The 18,904-nt window shown below is 40.2% G+C and overlaps 1 protein-coding gene across 1 annotated transcript in view; it reads left to right on the top strand.

The window, feature by feature from the left end:
• Positions 1-18,904, top strand: part of st8sia2 (ST8 alpha-N-acetyl-neuraminide alpha-2,8-sialyltransferase 2) — a 26,391-nt gene continuing 7,487 nt past the window's right edge. Inside the window, exons 1-5 of the mRNA XM_047389904.1 lie at positions 1-1,455; positions 2,715-2,768; positions 5,286-5,429; positions 5,511-5,768; positions 10,127-10,420. Of these exons, the coding sequence (XP_047245860.1) occupies positions 1,358-1,455; positions 2,715-2,768; positions 5,286-5,429; positions 5,511-5,768; positions 10,127-10,420 (848 nt within the window). The 5' untranslated portion in view covers positions 1-1,357. The remainder of the gene's footprint in view (positions 1,456-2,714; positions 2,769-5,285; positions 5,430-5,510; positions 5,769-10,126; positions 10,421-18,904) is intronic.

Genomic DNA, 18,904 nt, shown 5'->3' on the forward strand with positions numbered 1-18,904 from the left:
TAAACATCTCCCTGAGAAGTTGATGCAAAGGTTACCATAATCATTACCAGTTTGTGGTCTTTTAAAAGTGTTCATACCCGTTTAATGTTTTCACATTTTATCACAATAAAACCTCACATTTGATATGTGATAGATGAACACAAAGTAGTGCATTTTTGTGAGGTGAAAGGAAAACATGGTGGTGGACGCATCATGATGTAAGGATGCTTTTTTTTAATCAGGAACAAGGATGTTGGTTTACAGTTCATTGGAGGATGGATGGAGTTAAATACATGAAGATCCTGTAATAAAATCTGTTGGACAATGAAAAAGACTGGAGATTGGGGCAGAGGTTCGCCTTCCAGCAGGACAAATACTTTAGTGATACAGCTAGAGGTACAATAGAATGGTTTAGATTAAAACGCATTCATGTGACTGAATCGCCTAGTCAAAGCCTAGATCTAAGTCCACCTGAGAACTTGTGGCAAGACTTTAATTTCATTCTCACAGATACTCTCAACACAGTCTGAATGACACTGAGCTATTTTGCAATGACGAATGGGAAAAACTTTCAATCTCAAGATGTGCAAAGCTGATGGCATAATATTTAAAAACTGTGACAGCATCGAATGATATAGGAGAATTAATACAAATGCACTCACACACTCACTGATGTATCATTTTCCTCTCTATTCCCCATTATTTACAACTTGATGTCAGTCTGTCACATAAATTTCCGGTATAATACATTTAGTTTTCTGGTTGTAACCTGATGAAATATGAAAAAAGATCGTCCATGCCTTTAAAAGGCAGCTAAACTTCTGGGAATTCAAATACAAATTTACTAATAAAACATTTAATGTTATGATACCGCAGTTTGCAGTTTTCCAGCACTACTCAAATGTTTGACATTTAACCTCAAATGTAAAAGTCCAGGTCGGAAAACTCAATATTTTCGACCACTTCTGCAAAACGTGGGGGTGTGGATGGAGAGGTTTGCTTGTATTTTTGCAAACCCTCTGCGCCTTTAAGGCTGCATGTGGTCTCGCAGCTTCGGTGGAGATCTGTGTAGGTGCGCGCTTTCAAAGTTTCACTGGGGGGATAGAGACAACAGGAGACGGCGGCGGCATATCGCCCCGTCGGGAGACAAAAGCGCACAACGTCCGAGGAAGAAGAGGAGGGACGGAGGAGAGAGAAGGACCACAGCTTACGCGGGGGAGTGTCCGATAAGAACAAAGAGAGAGAGAGAAGATGACTGAGCGGGTCCTGGGTTTACAGATGGGAATTACAGGGAGGTGGATGTAACACGGAGCTCGCTGGAAGGAAGACAGGAAGAGGGACTCCCGGACCGGCAGCTGCAGCCCACCTCCTTTCAGCCATGCCGCTTGTATTCCGCTCTCTGTTATTCGGCTTTCTAACGCTTCTGGTTGTGCTCTTGATAATTAATGATATTGCAGAAGTGGAAAAAGAAAGCGCGTAAGTAACCCAGCGTAATTCATCCAATCAGTGTATCTCCCTCTCTCTGTATGTGCCTATTGTTTCCAGCCCGGCAGGTTAGATCTAATCTATCTGTTGTCCATGGAGGAAGAATCAGTGAGAGGAGAGGAGAGAGTGGTACTGGAAGGGGAAAACGGGTTACGGTGAACTGATTGAAGTTTGGAGTTGAATGTTGAGCTTTTCTTTCCAGATTTGTAACAGTGGTGTGCAGCTGCTCCTACAGCAGCCCTGGTCTCCAAGGATTAGGCTATTTGTCTTGCAGCAGACTGCATGCGGGATACAGGATACATTTCCACTATAAGAGTGTGCAGAGAGGCTGTGAAATTGAGAAACTGTGTGTGTGTGTGTGTGTGTGTGTGTGTGTGTGTGTGTGTGACAGAGGGGGGGGATTGCGGGGATTGCATGCAAGCAAATAAAATGGTTTCTTATTTTCTTCTTTCTCATTGTCAGACTGAAATGCTGAGCAGTGCAGCAGAATCACTCCAGGTCATCTGTGTTTTTGCTCCACTTCCATTTGACCTGCAAGAGCATCTTTCTTAATATGGTCATAATTTATCAATAATTGTGTGCAACACTTGACCAAAAATTATTTATCTATTTTACTTTTGTGCGAATCTGTTTGCTTTTCACATTTACTCCCTTCAGCAAGAGCATTTCTTGTTTTGAATGCAATTACCCGGCTATGGCTCATTTTTGTAATGAGGTCACATTGGTCTGTGATTCGCTGTGGGAGAAGAACCTGAACCAATTCTGCATAAACTCATCTTAATAGCAGCATGTTTAAAGGCCACCAGGACTGTAAAATGATCAGGGAGTTCAGCACATTTAAAATGATTTCTGTCAGACTGACCTGTCAGATGTGATCAAGGTCATGGTTTTTCTCAAAAGTGCCTGGTGCTATAAAACCTGAAGCACATACAGGATATTAACTGTAAATACATGATGGAGGATGTATTCAGTGCCTCTGGAGAAAGCCTGCTCACTTCACTGTGTAAAGGAAACCTCTCCTCAGCCTTTATAAGACTCCATTAAGGCCACATTTCTTCTTATTACATCAGCAAATGGGCTCACAGTGGGTTTCCCAAAGTGAAATAAAACCCTGAAGAGTACTTTTCACCTTCACTCTAACATTTGAAGCAGTTGATGCTGAATCCAGTCAGGGCCTTGGCTGTAAGAGCTGTGAATATAAGCTGCCTGGAGTGAATTGTTATTCAATCTGATTTTTTTTTTCCCCCCAGAAATGTTGGACTCTCAAAAAAGACCAATGTACACCAGTTCTTCCCAACTCACAGGTCAGAAATCTTATCTTTATACATGCAAGAAATAGTTCCTATACAGGAGAATTTTGATCAATTAGAAAATACTGGTAAATTTATTTATTTAAGTAATTACTTTAAAAAAAAAAACTGACACCCACACAAGGAGGCTAAGTCAAAAGAGGTGATTGCCAAAGTAGCTGGCTATATTCAAGCATACTAATGGACAGTTTAGTGGAAGGAAAAAGTGTAGTAAAAAAGTGCATGACATTATTGATTAACTCACATTTTCTGGCTCTTCTTTCTTTACCAATATAAAGTATTCCCACCACTCTCCTTGTGCATAATATCTCAGCCACAAAAAATATACAGCGAGTGCAGGTGTAAAGGGCAGTTAGAGTCAGTCCAATTAGCCTTAGATATCATCAATAAGCAAAGCATGAATGCATGACATTTAATATATCAAATCCTACCAAATATTGAATCCAAGCAGTTCTTTGGGGTTGTAATATTGCACACACTAGTATTTCCATAAGAACTGTATTTTGATAGATTGTGCAGCTCTAGCAAGCCATAAAAAGTCACTGCTAGGGAAGCTGGCTGTTCACATAGTCCTGAATCCAAGCAAATTTATAATAAGTAAAAATGTGGTAGTAAAAGTTGTTCAAGCAATAAGGATAACCATAGCCATGAGAGGATTGTAAAGCAAAGCTAATTTAGTAGTTTAAGGAAGATTCATGAAGCACAAGCTGCGGTTGAAGTTAGAGGTTCAAGAGCCACCTCACATATCCAGGACATTGTCTACAACCATCGCTTTACTTGTGTTAAGCCACTCCTGAACTAGAGACATAAAGCATTTTGCCTGGGTTAAGGAGAAAAGCCCTGGACTGTTGCTGACTAGTTGAAAGCCCTATTTTCAAACTAAATTAAAATTTCAGTTCACTTGGAAATTAAGGTCCAAGTCAGGAGAAAGAGCAAAATAGTACAGCATCCAAGCTGCTTGAGGGCAAGCGTGAAGTTTCCACACACATACCTTTCAGTTGACTCACATTTCTGTGTTAAACATATTCTTTTTTTGTTTTTTTGTTCGTCTAGTTTGATATATCTTAATTTCCCGAGAAACCAGATTGGGCGTTTTCATTAACTATAAACCATAATCACTGAAATAAAAGGAAATAAATAGCTTGACATACCGCGGCATGTGTGTGACTTATGCATATTTCTGATTTGAATTCAGTTTTAAGTAATATTCTAATTTATTGGCCTGCAGCTGCCCACATACATGTAGATCCCACAGCTGGGAACCAAATGGTCTGTGTGTGATTCCTTTGCAGCCTTAATACAACAGTGAGTCACTCACAGTGGGTGTGTCATAACTTTTTAAGGCAGCTGATATAAATACCCAGCTATGTGTCACGCAGCACTGTCAATGAGATAGATCTGCAGGAAGAATAATGTTGAATGAACACTGCAGTATTTCACAGCCACACCTCAGTTACACCAGTGAATTAAAATCAGTATCTCAATGAATACGATAGGGCCATGCAAGCTATCAATAAGCAGTTATTAATAAATAGTAGAACATTTAAAAAATAAATTAAACAAATTAATTATTTATTCATCTTTATTAATCATTTTTAAACGGTAGTGGTTATGTAGGGGCAGCATTTGCATAATAAAGAATACATTTTTCATGAATCCAACAACAAATGAGTATCCTGACCACTATTCTGAGGTAATGAAAGCCTTAATTTGGTAGTTCATGACTGATCCTCCAGTCTCAGCTAAAGTCAGTGATCCAACATGTGGAGGTGGTTTTGTTTGTTGGCATTCAGGTATTGTCCGGTGCACTTTCAATTCTTATCAGTGCCGACCTAAATGCAGTATCAGTTACAACCAAGTGTGAATTACTAACAGACTTACTTTTGTTGTGTATGAAGCAAGCAATTCAGATTGTTACTACATGTTTTCCTGTAATCTTATCTGCATTTTTTATGCTCTTACAGCGTTTGTGGCTTATGGAGCTAAATAACTGCTATAATAAGATATATATGTCTGGAAACAAAAATAAAAGTTTAGGCTGAATGTCTTGACTTTATGCTGAGCTACAAAAAGCAAACAATAATGCATAAAATAAAAAGATTACAAATAGTTAAGCTTAAATGTTGAATGTCCCTTATTTTGCTCCATTTTGGTGAATACAAAAATACAATAAGATATTTCTTTATTTCTTTATATTGGCCTATTGCATAATAAAACATATCCCAATATCTATCTATCTGTTTGTCCGACAGTAATAGAGGAACAGCCAGAAATGTTGTGTTAATCTTTCTGCACAATAAATTGCTACTATTAACCAAAGCAAGGAAGAGGTTGTAGAGATATACATTTCACTACAAAAAGTACATTTTATCAATATTTGATGTTTTGTCCAACTAGAAGACCAGTTTTGGCCTTCCAGGAAAAAAAACAGCAACAAAGTGTGGACTGAAAAACCAGATTCATTTATCAGATTTTTAAAGGTCAACGTTTTCATTTTTCATTTTAATTTAGAAAGACTGCAGCACACACAGATCCAACTGCAACTAGAAGAATCACCAAATATATGGATCATCATGCTCCAAGCTGCAACAACACCGCCCCCAAACACTCATCAAGCAGCTGGACCTTTAACAAGACCCTCTCCAACCTCATCAGGTACGATTTCATCACTCGTCACAGATGCCTCTATAAGGTCCGCTAAGATGAGTGTTTTAAAACTAGAGCTCCTAATTACAGGAAGAATATTCTCAGATTCCTCGACCCAGAAAGAGACATCTCAATCCTAAAGGGTACACTGAAGCCAGGAGACATCATCCACTACGTGTTTGATCGCCAGAGCACCACAAACATCTCAGAGAATCTCTATCGTCTGTTGCCAACCGCTTCGCCGATGAAAAATCAGTATCACAGGCGCTGCGCCATTGTGGGGAACTCTGGGATCCTGCTGAACAGCAGCTGCGGACCAGAAATCGACTCGCATGACTTTGTTATCAGGTGGATGGATTTTCTTCTTTCCTTAAACAAAATGTCAGAAACTCTAATGTACTTACCCAAATGCTCAAAGATGCATAAAACAGACTTTTTAAATGCTTCCACATCCATCAGTAGTATGCTGAACTTCTCAAGAAAACTTTGTGGCTCCAACCTGCATCTCACCTGCTCTGATTTCCAAACAGGACACTGTTTGTGAAGCCTTCAGCCCATTCTGTTTGTGTTTGAGTGCAAGAACAGAAATCACTCTCTGTGTGATTTATGCATCACCATCTACAGCTGCCTCTGGAAGAAAAATACACCTGTTTTTGGCCTTGCTGCGACAGCAGATACAAAAAAAAGTGTTTCTGATTCTGTGCAGAGTTTGATGAAATCTAACAGAACATGCAGAGGTAGTGAAAAACTCCTCCTCATAAATCACCCACTTTAATGTTAGTGCATAAACAGAGAAGTAAGCAGACTGACAGCCTTAGATCCTGAGCTCACATTTTCTTTACACAGAAAGTGATTCTGTTGTCTTTGTGTGCTGATGTTGGGGGGGGGGGGGGGGGGGGGGGGTCGTGGTTTCTCTCCAGCTGCATGATAATAATATCAAATCTCTGTAGTAATGATTGGCTGAGGCAGCTAACAGGAAATGTGTCAATTTGAAAAGCCAAGGAATTTACTTTGGCACTCACACATGAGATGAGAAAATAATGTTTCAGCTAAATATAGTCCTCTGCCTTCACTTGGTTTTTACAAAGTAGGTTGATGGTGTTTTGAGGTACCAGGTACAAAGCAGCAACACCGCTTGCATAGCAATTGCTTATTCAACAAGATGCTCAGTTGAATGTTAAACAGGAACACTGAAAATAGGCTTTAAGCAGTACAAGGCTATTCAAACGTTTTACATTAAAAGTCATTTAATCTGGGGCGCGGCGCATGGTGTAGTGGTAGAGACCCATATATGGTAGCTTCAGTCCTCGATGCAGCCGTCCCGGATTTGAGTCCCGACCCTGGAGTCCTACGCTACATGTCTTGCCCCTCTCTCCAACCCACTTCCTGTCTACCTACTTTGGAAAAACAATAAAAATAAAGCCCACTAGTGCCACAAAAAATCTTAAAAAAAATAATTTATTTAAAATCACTGGATTTTGCCAAAAAAGCTCCGCGGTGGAATGGCTTAGGGGGTGGATGAGATCCGCCCTGAGTACCTCAAATCTCTGGATGTTGTGAGGCTGTCATGGTTGACACGCCTCTTCAACATTGCGTGGCAGTCGGGGACAGTGCCTCTGGACTGGCAGACTGGGGTGGTGGTCCCCCTTCATAAGAAGGGGGACCGGAGGTTGTGTTCCAACTACAGGGGGATCACACTCCTAAGCCTCCCTGGTAAGGCCTACGCCAGGGTATTGGAGAGAAGAGTCTGGCCGATAGTCGAACCTCGGCTTCAGGAGGAGCGGTGTGGTTTTCGTCCCGGCCGTGGAACACTGGACCAGCTCTATACCCTCTACAGGGTACTTCAGGGTTCATGGGAGTTTGCCCAACCGGTCCACATGTGTTTTGTGGACCTGGAGAAAGCATGTCATGACTACAGTATGTCCCTCGTGATGCCCTGTGGGGGGTGCTCCAGGAGTATGGAGTCGGGGGCCCTTTATTAGGGGCCATCCGGTCTCTGTACAAGCGGAGCAGGAGTTTGGTCCGCATTGCCGGCACTAAGTCGGACCTGTTCCTGCTGCATGTTGGACTCCGGCAGGGCTGCCCTTTGTCACCGGTCCTGTTCATAACTTTTATGGACAGGATTTCTAGGCGCAGACAAGGGCCGGAGGGGGTCTGGTTTGGGGACCAGAGGATTTCGTCTCTTCCTTTTGCAGATGATACAAATGGTCCTGCTGGCCCCCTCTAGACAAGACCTACAGCATGCGCTGGGGAGGTTTGCAGCCGAGTGTGAAGCGGCTGAGAGGAAGATAAGCTCCTCCAAGTCCGAGGCCATGGTTCTCGACCGGAAAAGGGTGGCCTGTCCTCTTCAAGTTGGAGGGGAGTTCCTGCCTCAAGTGGAGGAGTTGAAGTTTCTTGGGGTCTTGTTCACGAGTGAAGGAAGAATGGAGCGGGAGATCGACAGACGGATCGGTGCGGCTGCCGCAGTAATGGGGACACTGTGCCGGTCCGTTGTGGTAAAGAGAGAGCTGAGCCGAAAAGCGAAGCTCTCGATTTGGTCGGTCTACGTTCCTACCCTCACCTATGGCCATGAACTTTGGGTCATGACCAAAACAACGAGATCCCGGATACAAGCGGCTGAAATGAGCTTCCTCTGTAGGGTGGCCGGGCACTCCCGTAGAGATAGGGTGAGGGGCTCGGAGTAGAGCCGCTGCTCCTCCACATCGAGAGGAGTCGAGGTGGCTTGGGTATCTATACTGGATGCCTCCTGGACGCCTTCCTCGGGAGGTGTTCCAGGCACGTCCCACCAGGAGGAGGCCCAGGGAACGGCCCAGGACACGCTGGAGGGACTATGTCTCTCGGCTGGCCTGGGAACGCCTTGGGTTCCCACCGGAAGAGCTGGAGGAGGTGTCTGGGGAGAGGGACGTCTGGGTGTCTCTGCTGAGTCTGCTGCCCCTGCGACTCCGTCCCGGATAAGCGGAAGACGGCGAGTACGATTTTCCCCACATGTTGACATGTTTACAATTGCTAAAGAGTAGCCTTAGAATATAACCACAAATCATAGATTAATTAAATTATTTAATTAAAAAACGGTTTTATTATATTGTGGACATTTGAACTATTGTAAACCTTCTTAAAACACCTTTTCCTGATGTCACATTTGTTTGGATTGTGAGGACATTTCCTATGCAAACATTCCTCAGCCCACCTACGGTGATATCAAAAAACCGAATGCAGGACAACAAGGATGCTTATGAGGGACATTGTGGGACACATTACCAACACTATGATGACATCATAAATTTCAATTAACAAAGATCTCACATTACATTAATCAAGCTCTGCTTTGCCTGTTAGTGCACAACAATGAATTAGCACAACTTTGAAAAACAAATGACAAGCTTTTACCACTGGTAATCTGGGCTGCTGTTACCTTCTGGCAGTCATCTTTGAGTTTGAGTAAAAAGGAGTCCATAGATCAGCAGGCGGCTTCTTTAGCTGTGCATTTCTTGTGCAACTCACTCTTACATTGTCGCTTCACATCGTGCTGCCCTCCATGTGAAATTGAAAAATAACTTTGGCAAACTTCATAAAAATCCCTCAGAAATCATCTTTCGCTGGCCTCACCTGTTATAAACCGTTTCAGTCTTTGTTGTAGCTGAATTATCTTTTCCGTGACATAGTTTCCATTATATTCTGTATAGTCTACTGATGTAAGCTATACAAGAAAATCATTTTCTTGTTCTGTTTTATTTTACCAACATCGTGGCGTGCAGGTTGGTCATGATGTGGGACACTGCTGCGTATTTTGAATGGCAGCTGATGCAGCTCTCTGAAGATGACTGCAGCTCTGATTTCTTTACATTTCAGAAAAGCTCCAGTCGAATAGTTTTTTGACTTATCAGAATTTGACCCAGTCAAATGTGGGACACTGTCTCTGTTTGAGGGACAACGAGACAGGAGTGAAAAATGCGGCACAATTTGGGACGTCTGGTCACCTAAGCCCACCACATTTGTGTTGCCAGATGAGACTGTGGGCTCCAAATGGGCCAAAAACTCTGATCACCTTGTATTTTTAACTTCACACATAGAGTTTTGTGTATTTATCTTGCACAGTTGTAATGATGTTTACTTAAAAGACCTACATCTTATGACAACATGCCATCCTCAAAACTCCTCAAGAAATCATGAGACACATTTCGTAAACCAAGATATAGAACAGCCTTATGGGAAACTAATAAAAATTATGTTGGCCTATAGGTTTCCATTTACTTAGTTGTACTTTCATCTGGTCATCTGTGCAGTTTTATCGCTGTCTCTTGCAGTGATGTAACACTTTCCACACTCAGAATTTCCACTGTCAGAATCAGCTGCACACAGTCACAGAAATATTTATGCTCAAATGACTATCTTGAGTCAGTTTTTGCCACGTTGGGTTGCAGTGATTACACACCATGAAAATCACAAGGTGAGAAAAACACTGGTCTCGGAGTTGTGGCTGGCAACTAGCACTAATTACATCATTTATCCAGTCGAGATAATAACCAGCTTAGAGCTCTGGCATTTTCCTGAAAGATTCTCTTGTTGGTGGGGCAGAATAAAACCCCGATACACAAATTGGAGAGAAATCTGTCTTATTAGTTGCAAGAAAAACAGTTAAAGAAAGGTTTTTGAGATTGGTTCCCTTTATAGTTGTTAAAAATCAGCTCTGTGTCCCTTGTTTTAAGGTGTAACCTGGCCCCAGTGGAGGAGTATTCTCAGGACGTGGGCCGGCGGACCAACCTGGTGACCATGAACCCCTCTGTAGTGCAGCGGGCCTTCCAAGATCTGGTCAGCGACGAGTGGAAGGAGCGCTTCCTGCAGCGCCTTCAGAACCTCAGCGGCAGTGTGCTGTGGATCCCGGCCTTCATGGCGAAGGGCGGGGAGGAGAGGGTGGAGTGGGTCCTCCGCCTCATCCTGGTGCACACTGTTGACGTGCGTACGGCCTTCCCGTCGCTGCGCCTTCTTCACGCTGTCAGAGGGTAAGATGAGATGCAGGGGCAGCTGCTGCATCTCGCGGGAGCACCTGTGAGCAGCATAATCAGGGATGTTGGCAAACTCTAATCTGCAGGCCCAGGTGGCTATTTTTAATCACAGCCTTACAACACATCTTCAGAGACACTCAGCTGGGAAACTGTCTCTTTTTATTATGTCTGCACTTCCTCTAGGTATATTTGGTTCCTATAAAATTAGGTATTGTTTGCAGTTGGTAATGTCTTAGAGACATCGTCTGACATTTGGTGCAATATGCTTATTTTCCGTATCGTTGAACAAATAGATTTTTCAATCAAAAGCCCACATGCAATCAGCAGGAAAACCGACTTTCTTCTGGAACATAGTTTTCTACCATCACAACTGACTTAACTTACAGAGCCTTTCAAAACAATTCATACAACCTTTACACATTTATTTATTTTACAACCATAAACCTACATTTTAATGGGATTCAAAATATAGACCAACACAAAGTGGTGCATAATTGTGAAGTGTAAAGATAATAATTCATGATTTTATTTTTTTTTATTCTGGAAGGTGTGGAATAAATGTGTGTTCAACACCTTTTACTCAAAATAAAAACCAATGCAACCAAATGCATTCAGAATTCAATTAAATAGTAAATCCACCTGTGTGTGAATTGATCTCAGTATAGATTAAGTGGTTCTTTGAAGCCCTCAGATGTTTGTTAGTGAACAAACTGTTGTTCATTACACAAATCTGGTCTTGGAAGAGTCACATGAGGCCAGCCATTGTTGAAAGAAAGTCAGTGTAGGAGACACAGCAAACGTGGAAGAATGTGGTCTGGGAAGATTGGAATAAAATTGAAAGTTTTTGCCAATATGCAAAATGCCATTCGTGTTGACAAAAACAAAAATAGCACATCTTTCTGAACATACAATCTGCCATTGTGGAGGTAATATTTAAGCAGTAGTTTTTTATTTAGTAGGGACAGGGTTCATGGCGAGATGGATGGAGGTAAATACAGGAAAATCCTTGAAGAAAAGCTGATAGAGACTGCAAAATGCTTGAAACTGGGGCAGATTTTCAACAATAACCCTAATTTTACAGCTAGAGCTACAGTGAAATGGTTTAGATCAGTGGTTCTTAATCATGGTCCTTAGGACCCACGGCCCTTCGTGTTTAGAGGCGTCTCAACTCACAACTGATTCAAATGATTGCGTTGCCTTTTCAGTTTGCCATTAAATGCTGCAATAGACTATTAATCATGACTGAGTACTAGTGGTTCTTGGTCATTGTCTGTGTCAAGACTGTTGTGGAATTTTCTTATCAAAGTGGGTAGAAGTTGACTCATAACAAGAGAAAATCCGGACTTTGTCTTATAAGTTTTATTCAAAGGCATTCAGCGTTTGAAGACCCTGACACTGAGGTTAGTCAGTGAAACAGAGCCCCGATCAACATTTACACACAGTATTTATACCAGAACATGACAGTGTTATCTCAACTTCAAAGAGTCTGTGTTTTACGACCCCAGACCCTTCCCGGGTTCAGAGGTGACTAGGTTACCTAGGAACAACCATCTACTCTCCAAGAGGCATCACCCTAACAAATGCCCTTAACCATTAAACTTCTGATAATGGCTTTTACAGCTTCCTCCTCTAACACAGATGTTCACTGGAGTGAGGTAAACCAAAGGTCATACACTGTGGAATGCTTACTGCAAGAATTTCCATCACATTCCTTTCTTCTGATTACAAGATAATCACAACTAAAGGAAAATTCTTCAAAACCATCACCCCTCTCAGCTAACAGATAATCCAAAGCCATTCTAGTTTGCAAACTCATCGTTCTAATAGCTTAGGCTGATTGAAGTATAAGTTGTGACCGTATGTAGTAAGTGAGCTAGATAACATACTCCAGACCAAGTAGCAGGCAGATACAGATATGATCTATTTCCACACATCCAAACCATGTTCTTAGGACACGAGAACCCATCTCTACTAGGAAAAGTAACAAGAACCCTGGTTAATTTACCTGCCATGCCATACAATTGACTTCCATTCGGTAAGGCTGTAAGATTAAGAGTTAACACAAAAGGATCTGGAGCCAAAGATTCTGAAATAGTATACGGATCAGTCCTGACAGGACAAGGTCCAGATGTATTACTGTGGATCAAGGCACATGAAACTGGTATAATAGTTTTACAACCCACCGTCTTTCCAAGGAAATAAGGTGTGCTTTCCTCCTGAGCAATACAAATATCTGGATCTTTAATTGGATTTCTATTACCCCGAAATCTATAAAGAGTTCCTGTAGACGCACACGTTAAATTAGTCTCACTAGAAAATTTACTAACATTTCTGCTTGTCTGTACAGCATAATTCCTCACCCAAGGAAAAATGACCTCCACCAACCGGTTATCTGGAAAGAAAGTAGCTAGAGTATAAGCAGTATCAATAGGAACTGGTACCAAAAATGGTCGATCATTAATAGCATGTGGAATCAAACAACAAACATAGCAACTGTCCTTTCTTATCTTCCTCACGGTTTGATGCATCAGTTGCCACCAGACATTATCAGTATGATCATAGTAGTCAGAAAAGTGATGGATCTCTCTTCAAATCAGCTGATGAGCATTATTAACACAATTCCTCAAATTAGCCTTACATTGTCTTTGCTGCACCTTTTCCCAAATGAACACAAGAGTTATAAAAATACTTGAAATACCAATCATTAGCATCAGAACAGACCATCTTCCATTTAACTGCATCGTGACCTTGAAGTGGAATGTCCTTTCTTCTGGTACTGAAAGCAAACAGTTTCTTTTTTTAAAGAAAACAAATTATAAACACAACTTAAAAAACAAAAAATCCTGCCGACTCTCCTGAGTGGCTTCAAGCTGCCCTGTTACCAGTCTGGTACAGGTGGGCGGTCGTAGGAAGCTCCTCTAGAAATATATTTAGAAACAGGAACTCTAACCTGCTTAAGAAATTAAGGAGAATAAGCATCGTGGCGCATATTTGACTGTCTCTCTGTTGCAGGCGTCACCAGTTCATCCAGAGAAAGGTTATGTGCAAATGTGTAGAGGTCTTCCCTGTATGTTTCCTATGTGTCTCTCACTGTGGTGTGTGTGCAGTGAGGCAAATGACCTTATGACTTCTAACTTTCAGGCAATGCGATGGCCTTAAGTAGATTCTGAAATAACGTTGCACTGCCCAAGGGATTATTGTGCCCTTGTAAGAACAGTGTTCTTCAACCACCTGTTCAATCACTCGCCAGTGATCAGCTTACAGTTCTTTATCTTGTGGTGGTCCGCTGTCCTCACACCTTTCAGGCCGTGGATGATCCAGTTAGAAGATGACTTGCGTCCTGGAAGCCAGATGAAACTGGAGGAGCTGGAGCTTTCCTGCAGCTTTCCTGCAGCTTTTCTGGCTGTCTAGTAGGATCTGATATGGGCCATTCCAGCACCTGGACTTCCAGTGTTTTCTCCTAAATTCTCTGACCAGAATCCAGTCGCCAGGAATAAAGGACTGGAGGGTGGAAGTGGCTGTTTCTGGTAATGCAGCCTTCACTGTCTGTGAAACTTGAGAAAACACAGTGGACAGGTTTTGACAGTAAAACAACATCCTATCTCCACACAAAGATGTGGAAGAAAATTATCTTGGCAATATCCCCATGTCCAAATTAGGAGACCTGCCACACAGCACTTCAAAAGGACTGAGATTTGCCTGTGTCCTTTGTCTCAATCTCATATAAGTGAGAACAGGGCCTTCACAACACTTGGCTAATTTTCAATTCAAAGTCCCCTTCTCAAACATAAGTGCTTAACTACATGAACTTCATCAAAACATCCAACAAAATCCAAATAATTGATCTTCTGACTTCACCTGATATACTAGCAATGACCATCAGCTAAATATTCTGAATATCAAAAATGTGACATGATGTTTGTGGAAGGTCTGATTACAGGTCAACATTTCATAGTTTCAGAATACCCACAAAGAATTTCAAAAATGGTCTAATCTGTGGAGATATAAAATTTCACAAAAAATCAACACCATAATTTCAGAGAGGTTTTCAGAATGTGGTCTTAGGGAGCTATGCACCATTTATATAAACAAAGTACAACGTCTCTCTCGCATTGTCACTAAGTCCTCACTGGAGGTATGAGCTACCCTTTTTCCCATGAGTGCTAAAACTTTTGGAACCCCATGTTACTTTATTCTGACATTCCCCTCTTCTGGCGCAGGGTCCAACCCATGCGACAATCCAGCAAAAAGTTTGTACAAAAATGTTTTAGTAACCAAGATCACATAACCTAGAACCAAAGAAATGAATTCTGACATAACTATGTGTCACTATGAATTTAACGAAAGCAACATAAAGAAAATCCAGATGTTTTTAACTGCAATTCAGTTCCATTAACAACTAAACACAAACTTTAGTTATTCAGTTCATCAATGTTTCACTTAGAAATTAGTCACATATCATCCTAATTTGTCTTGTACAAAGATGAGTATTAGATTAATGGACATCCAATGTAATTTGGATGAATAAACCCTACAAATTGAATCTAATAAATAATTCCCACCAAGTATAAAGGCATGACTCTGATTCTTTATCAAAAATATATTCCTTACTTTTGGCATATCTTGAATTGTCAGCTAGCTTAATGGTACCAGGGAAACTTTCAATCTAATAAATCACCAATGATTCTGCATGCAAAACTAATTCTTCAAACTAGTTTAAACTATTTCATTAACCTTTTAATAATAAAACACATAAATCTAAAAGTCATGCTACATCCTTAATCATTATACAAAAAAAACATGTTTTTAAGGCAACAATCACTACAAGCATTTTGACTCTATTGTCTCTTAAACAGTGTTAAAACTCAGGAAGGGAGGTGCTGAGCGTTACCATGACAGCAAAGGCATGAACCAATCTAGTAGGTGGGCGGAGTCAGGCAGAACTAACCTTTGATTGACAGCCTATGGGCGGACCCACAGTTTCTTCATCCCATCCCACATTAGTGTAACTTAAACTGCAAAACTGTTAACATGCACCTACCTCAGAAACAAGCTGCTTCTTAACTCTCCTGAAAACTCAAAGTTTAATCAATCTGGGATTTAGAAACATTATTCTAAACATGGATTATTGTCATGCAACATATAAACAAACATTCATTCCAACAAAACAAAGACAAAACATCAAAGACAGACAAATGGCCAAATTTGAAGCTTCAAGAATTCAAAGAAATTTTTAACAATCTCTTTTCAGAATATGTTTTCTCAACCATATCTTTTAATGCTATAATTGATCAATGTTGTTATGACAATCTTCAGGATTGTTTTTTTTAAAAATGAGTGCACATAGTCCAAAGAGATCTCAAAGTATTTAGAAGCACAGCAACAGTTTTCTCTTATATGAATCCAAATTTACTGATGCTGAAACCTTTTGCTAATTCTTTGTACTGTAACTCTGTAATAATAACTACAATCCTGAGAGTTATTGTTATAATTCTCTTTTTGTTTGGCTTAATTTGATCGCAGCTGTATTGCAGAATTTCAAGTTAAATGCAAAGAAGTATTTTTAATTTAATTCAATTCAAATTCAAAGATACTTTATTGATCCCCGAGGGGAAATTAGAAAAGTCAGCGTTGACATTTTCATGTTATACCCAAACTAAACAAAACTGCAGTGTTTGACTTAATCATAAATTAAGATAAGAAGCTTGTCTCCAAACTGGACTTTTCCCCACATAATGTTTCAAAAAAGAACAAACATCATTTTCTTTAATTTGGCTATTTAAATTTTGAGAGTTGGGGAGAACTTATCACTAGAACCCCTCTTTAATAATCCAATGGTGATAAATGTTCCAATATTTTATCTCTTAGTAATCTGAAATCACCTTGTGTACCTTTGTACTCCTATGTATTCCTGTAATCTTTAAACCCTAAGAAATCAAACAAGGAGACTTGAGTTTGAGCCGACCATCCTCTTACTGTTAAGAGAGCCTTTATTTCTTTTCTTTTCCTAAAATAAAGGATTTTACTTGTCTTTATTCCGTTATACAAGTCCTAACCTTGGTTCCAAAACTAAACTCTTCAACCCCAATCTGTGTTCACCAGAGTAGAAATTTTGAGTATTATTGCATTTCAAAGTCACCAAAATGACTGGAACTCATCATTGGCTTAGATCTATTTTAATAAGTAATCAGCCTACCTTTAATTAAGTATTATAATTTCATGGACCCAAAATCTATGGCTTACAGGCTTCAGGAGTCCAGGAACCACAAGTTGAATACTACTGCATTGAACAATGGTGTTAACTTTCTGCAGAGATTGAAGGATTGGCTAAATATATTATTTCTGCTTGGACAATAATCAGATTTAAAATTATTAGTTCACAGCTCCTAATTTACCTCAGATCATATTTGCTCCTATCCCAGTTCATAAGAAGCTTCAGACAACATTATGCTAAAAAGCCAAAAACAAAACAAAAACCAGATCTGTTTTAAAATAAAGAAAAAGCATGCTTAAAAACTTGGTACTGTGGTGGAAAATAACTCCACGGTTCTGAAGGCCTTTTCATGCAGAGTCTTTTAGGAAGCAGTTTAATTTTTGTGTGGTACCACTGTCCAATCAGATTCTTTCTAAATAACCCAATTTTTTCATACTCATTTTAAAGGTTTGTTTTACCAAGGGAAATATGTTTAACAAAACCAATTACTCTCAAAAGTTTTAAAAGTTTTTAGCTGGTGATATCTTAGAAAACAACAAGTGTTTTAATATTTCTATGCAACACAGAACTGATCAGGTGTCCTTTCCTGCTCCAAAGGGAGAAAAAAGAACCTGCAGAACCAAATCTTTCATAGTTTTTTGTCAGGACCTGATATAAGGTACAGTGTAAATCAACACGCTGCATGAATCAGAAGAGGGAAGAAAAACCTAATATAACCTCTTCCCAGCAGCTGCTGTGAAAAACAATGAATTTGTACTTTCCATAAGCGTCAGTTAACACTTGCGGACAAAAACTGCACCAAACTGTAAATACTGTGTCAGAAACTGTATGAAGACCATCTGCAGTAGAACTAAGCCTGTTTTAATGAGGTCTCTACCCATTAGATTTATGGGATACAAACTCTGACAACAGAAAATTATACCTGAAGGAGAAACCCATCAGGTGTTACGCATGCGCTGGGTTTTAAAAATACTCCTTCATGAGATCTGTCCTGAGAATAACATAGAAACACTTGGTTACTGCTGAGTTTTGGAGATGTTGTAACTTCCTCTGCTTTTTAATAACTTTTAATAACTAGAATAATTGACCCTGAATATTCCACGACGAAAGAGAACTTGCTTCTCTGAAAGAATTAACCAGAAAGTATCAAATGTGTTAAGTTATCACCCTTTTAAAGATTCTTTTCTAACCCTAAAATAATATTTTAACCCGCTATATCTGTCCACGTCAAGCAAGCGTCACATGAGCAGCGGTTAATAAGCGTTCTTCATTGCAGAAAATAGGAAAAGATTTATGCAAATGTGTGTGTTTGTACGTTACCCCCATCAGTTTCTAAATCGCTCCAGAGTCAGACTGTCAGGCACACGGTCCTCTATCAGTCCAAAAAACAACCAGGCCCTTCCCTGGTCTGTTGGTGAGACATTCACTCATTCTTTGTCCACTTTAACTTCTCCAGGAGGGAGAAAGAAGAAACTTTGCTCCGGTTTCTCTTCTGCCCGCATAAGATGCTTTCAATATAAATCCAGTGTATCGCTCTTCTGGCTCTTGCAAACAGCATGGATCTTTGTCCATCTCAGAGAATCCGGATTTTCTTCTGAGTTTCGTTTTTTTTTTTCTTGTAGAAAGTCACACTGCGATTTTCAACATGCAGGAAGGCAGATCTCTCTCTTTCAGGCCGTGCTGGAGAAGCGTCTCTGGTGTAGTAGCCATGGAGAAGGGCAGGTTTCTAAAATCCAGACTCAAAAACGCAGATGTTGAACTTAAATCCCATATATGTGTGTATTTGTGTGTGAGAGAGGCAGAAGAAAAGTTTAGTATAGGTTCAAATTTTTGTACAAATACATATTATCAGTCAGTCAGTCAGTTGTCCCCCTGCCTGTCACTTCCTTCCACAACATGAACTATACTCCTTTCTAAAACAACTTTCTTTTCGCATCTCTAATGTCCTTTTTCAATTTTACCTTCTTTACCGACTGATCGCAATATTTAAGACAAACGAAACTTCCTTCAGGAAAGTTTTAACTCTTTAACCCCTTAATTGATGCACTCTGTGCTTTTTAATCTTTTCTTGTTTTTTTTTATTTTTCCATCAACTGTTTTACTTGAAACTTTTTAAACTATTTAACTTATTTACACTCAAACTTCCACGCTGTGAAAAACCAAACTTATCTTCCAAATTAAAGCACATTTAACACAATCATCCCCACTTTTTCCTTTCATTATTTTATAAATCAGAGTCTGAAGAAGGAGACACCCCTGATGCCTCA

The sequence above is a fragment of the Girardinichthys multiradiatus genome, chromosome 2, assembly GCF_021462225.1.
Source record: "Girardinichthys multiradiatus isolate DD_20200921_A chromosome 2, DD_fGirMul_XY1, whole genome shotgun sequence".
NCBI classification, from domain to species: domain Eukaryota; kingdom Metazoa; phylum Chordata; class Actinopteri; order Cyprinodontiformes; family Goodeidae; genus Girardinichthys; species Girardinichthys multiradiatus.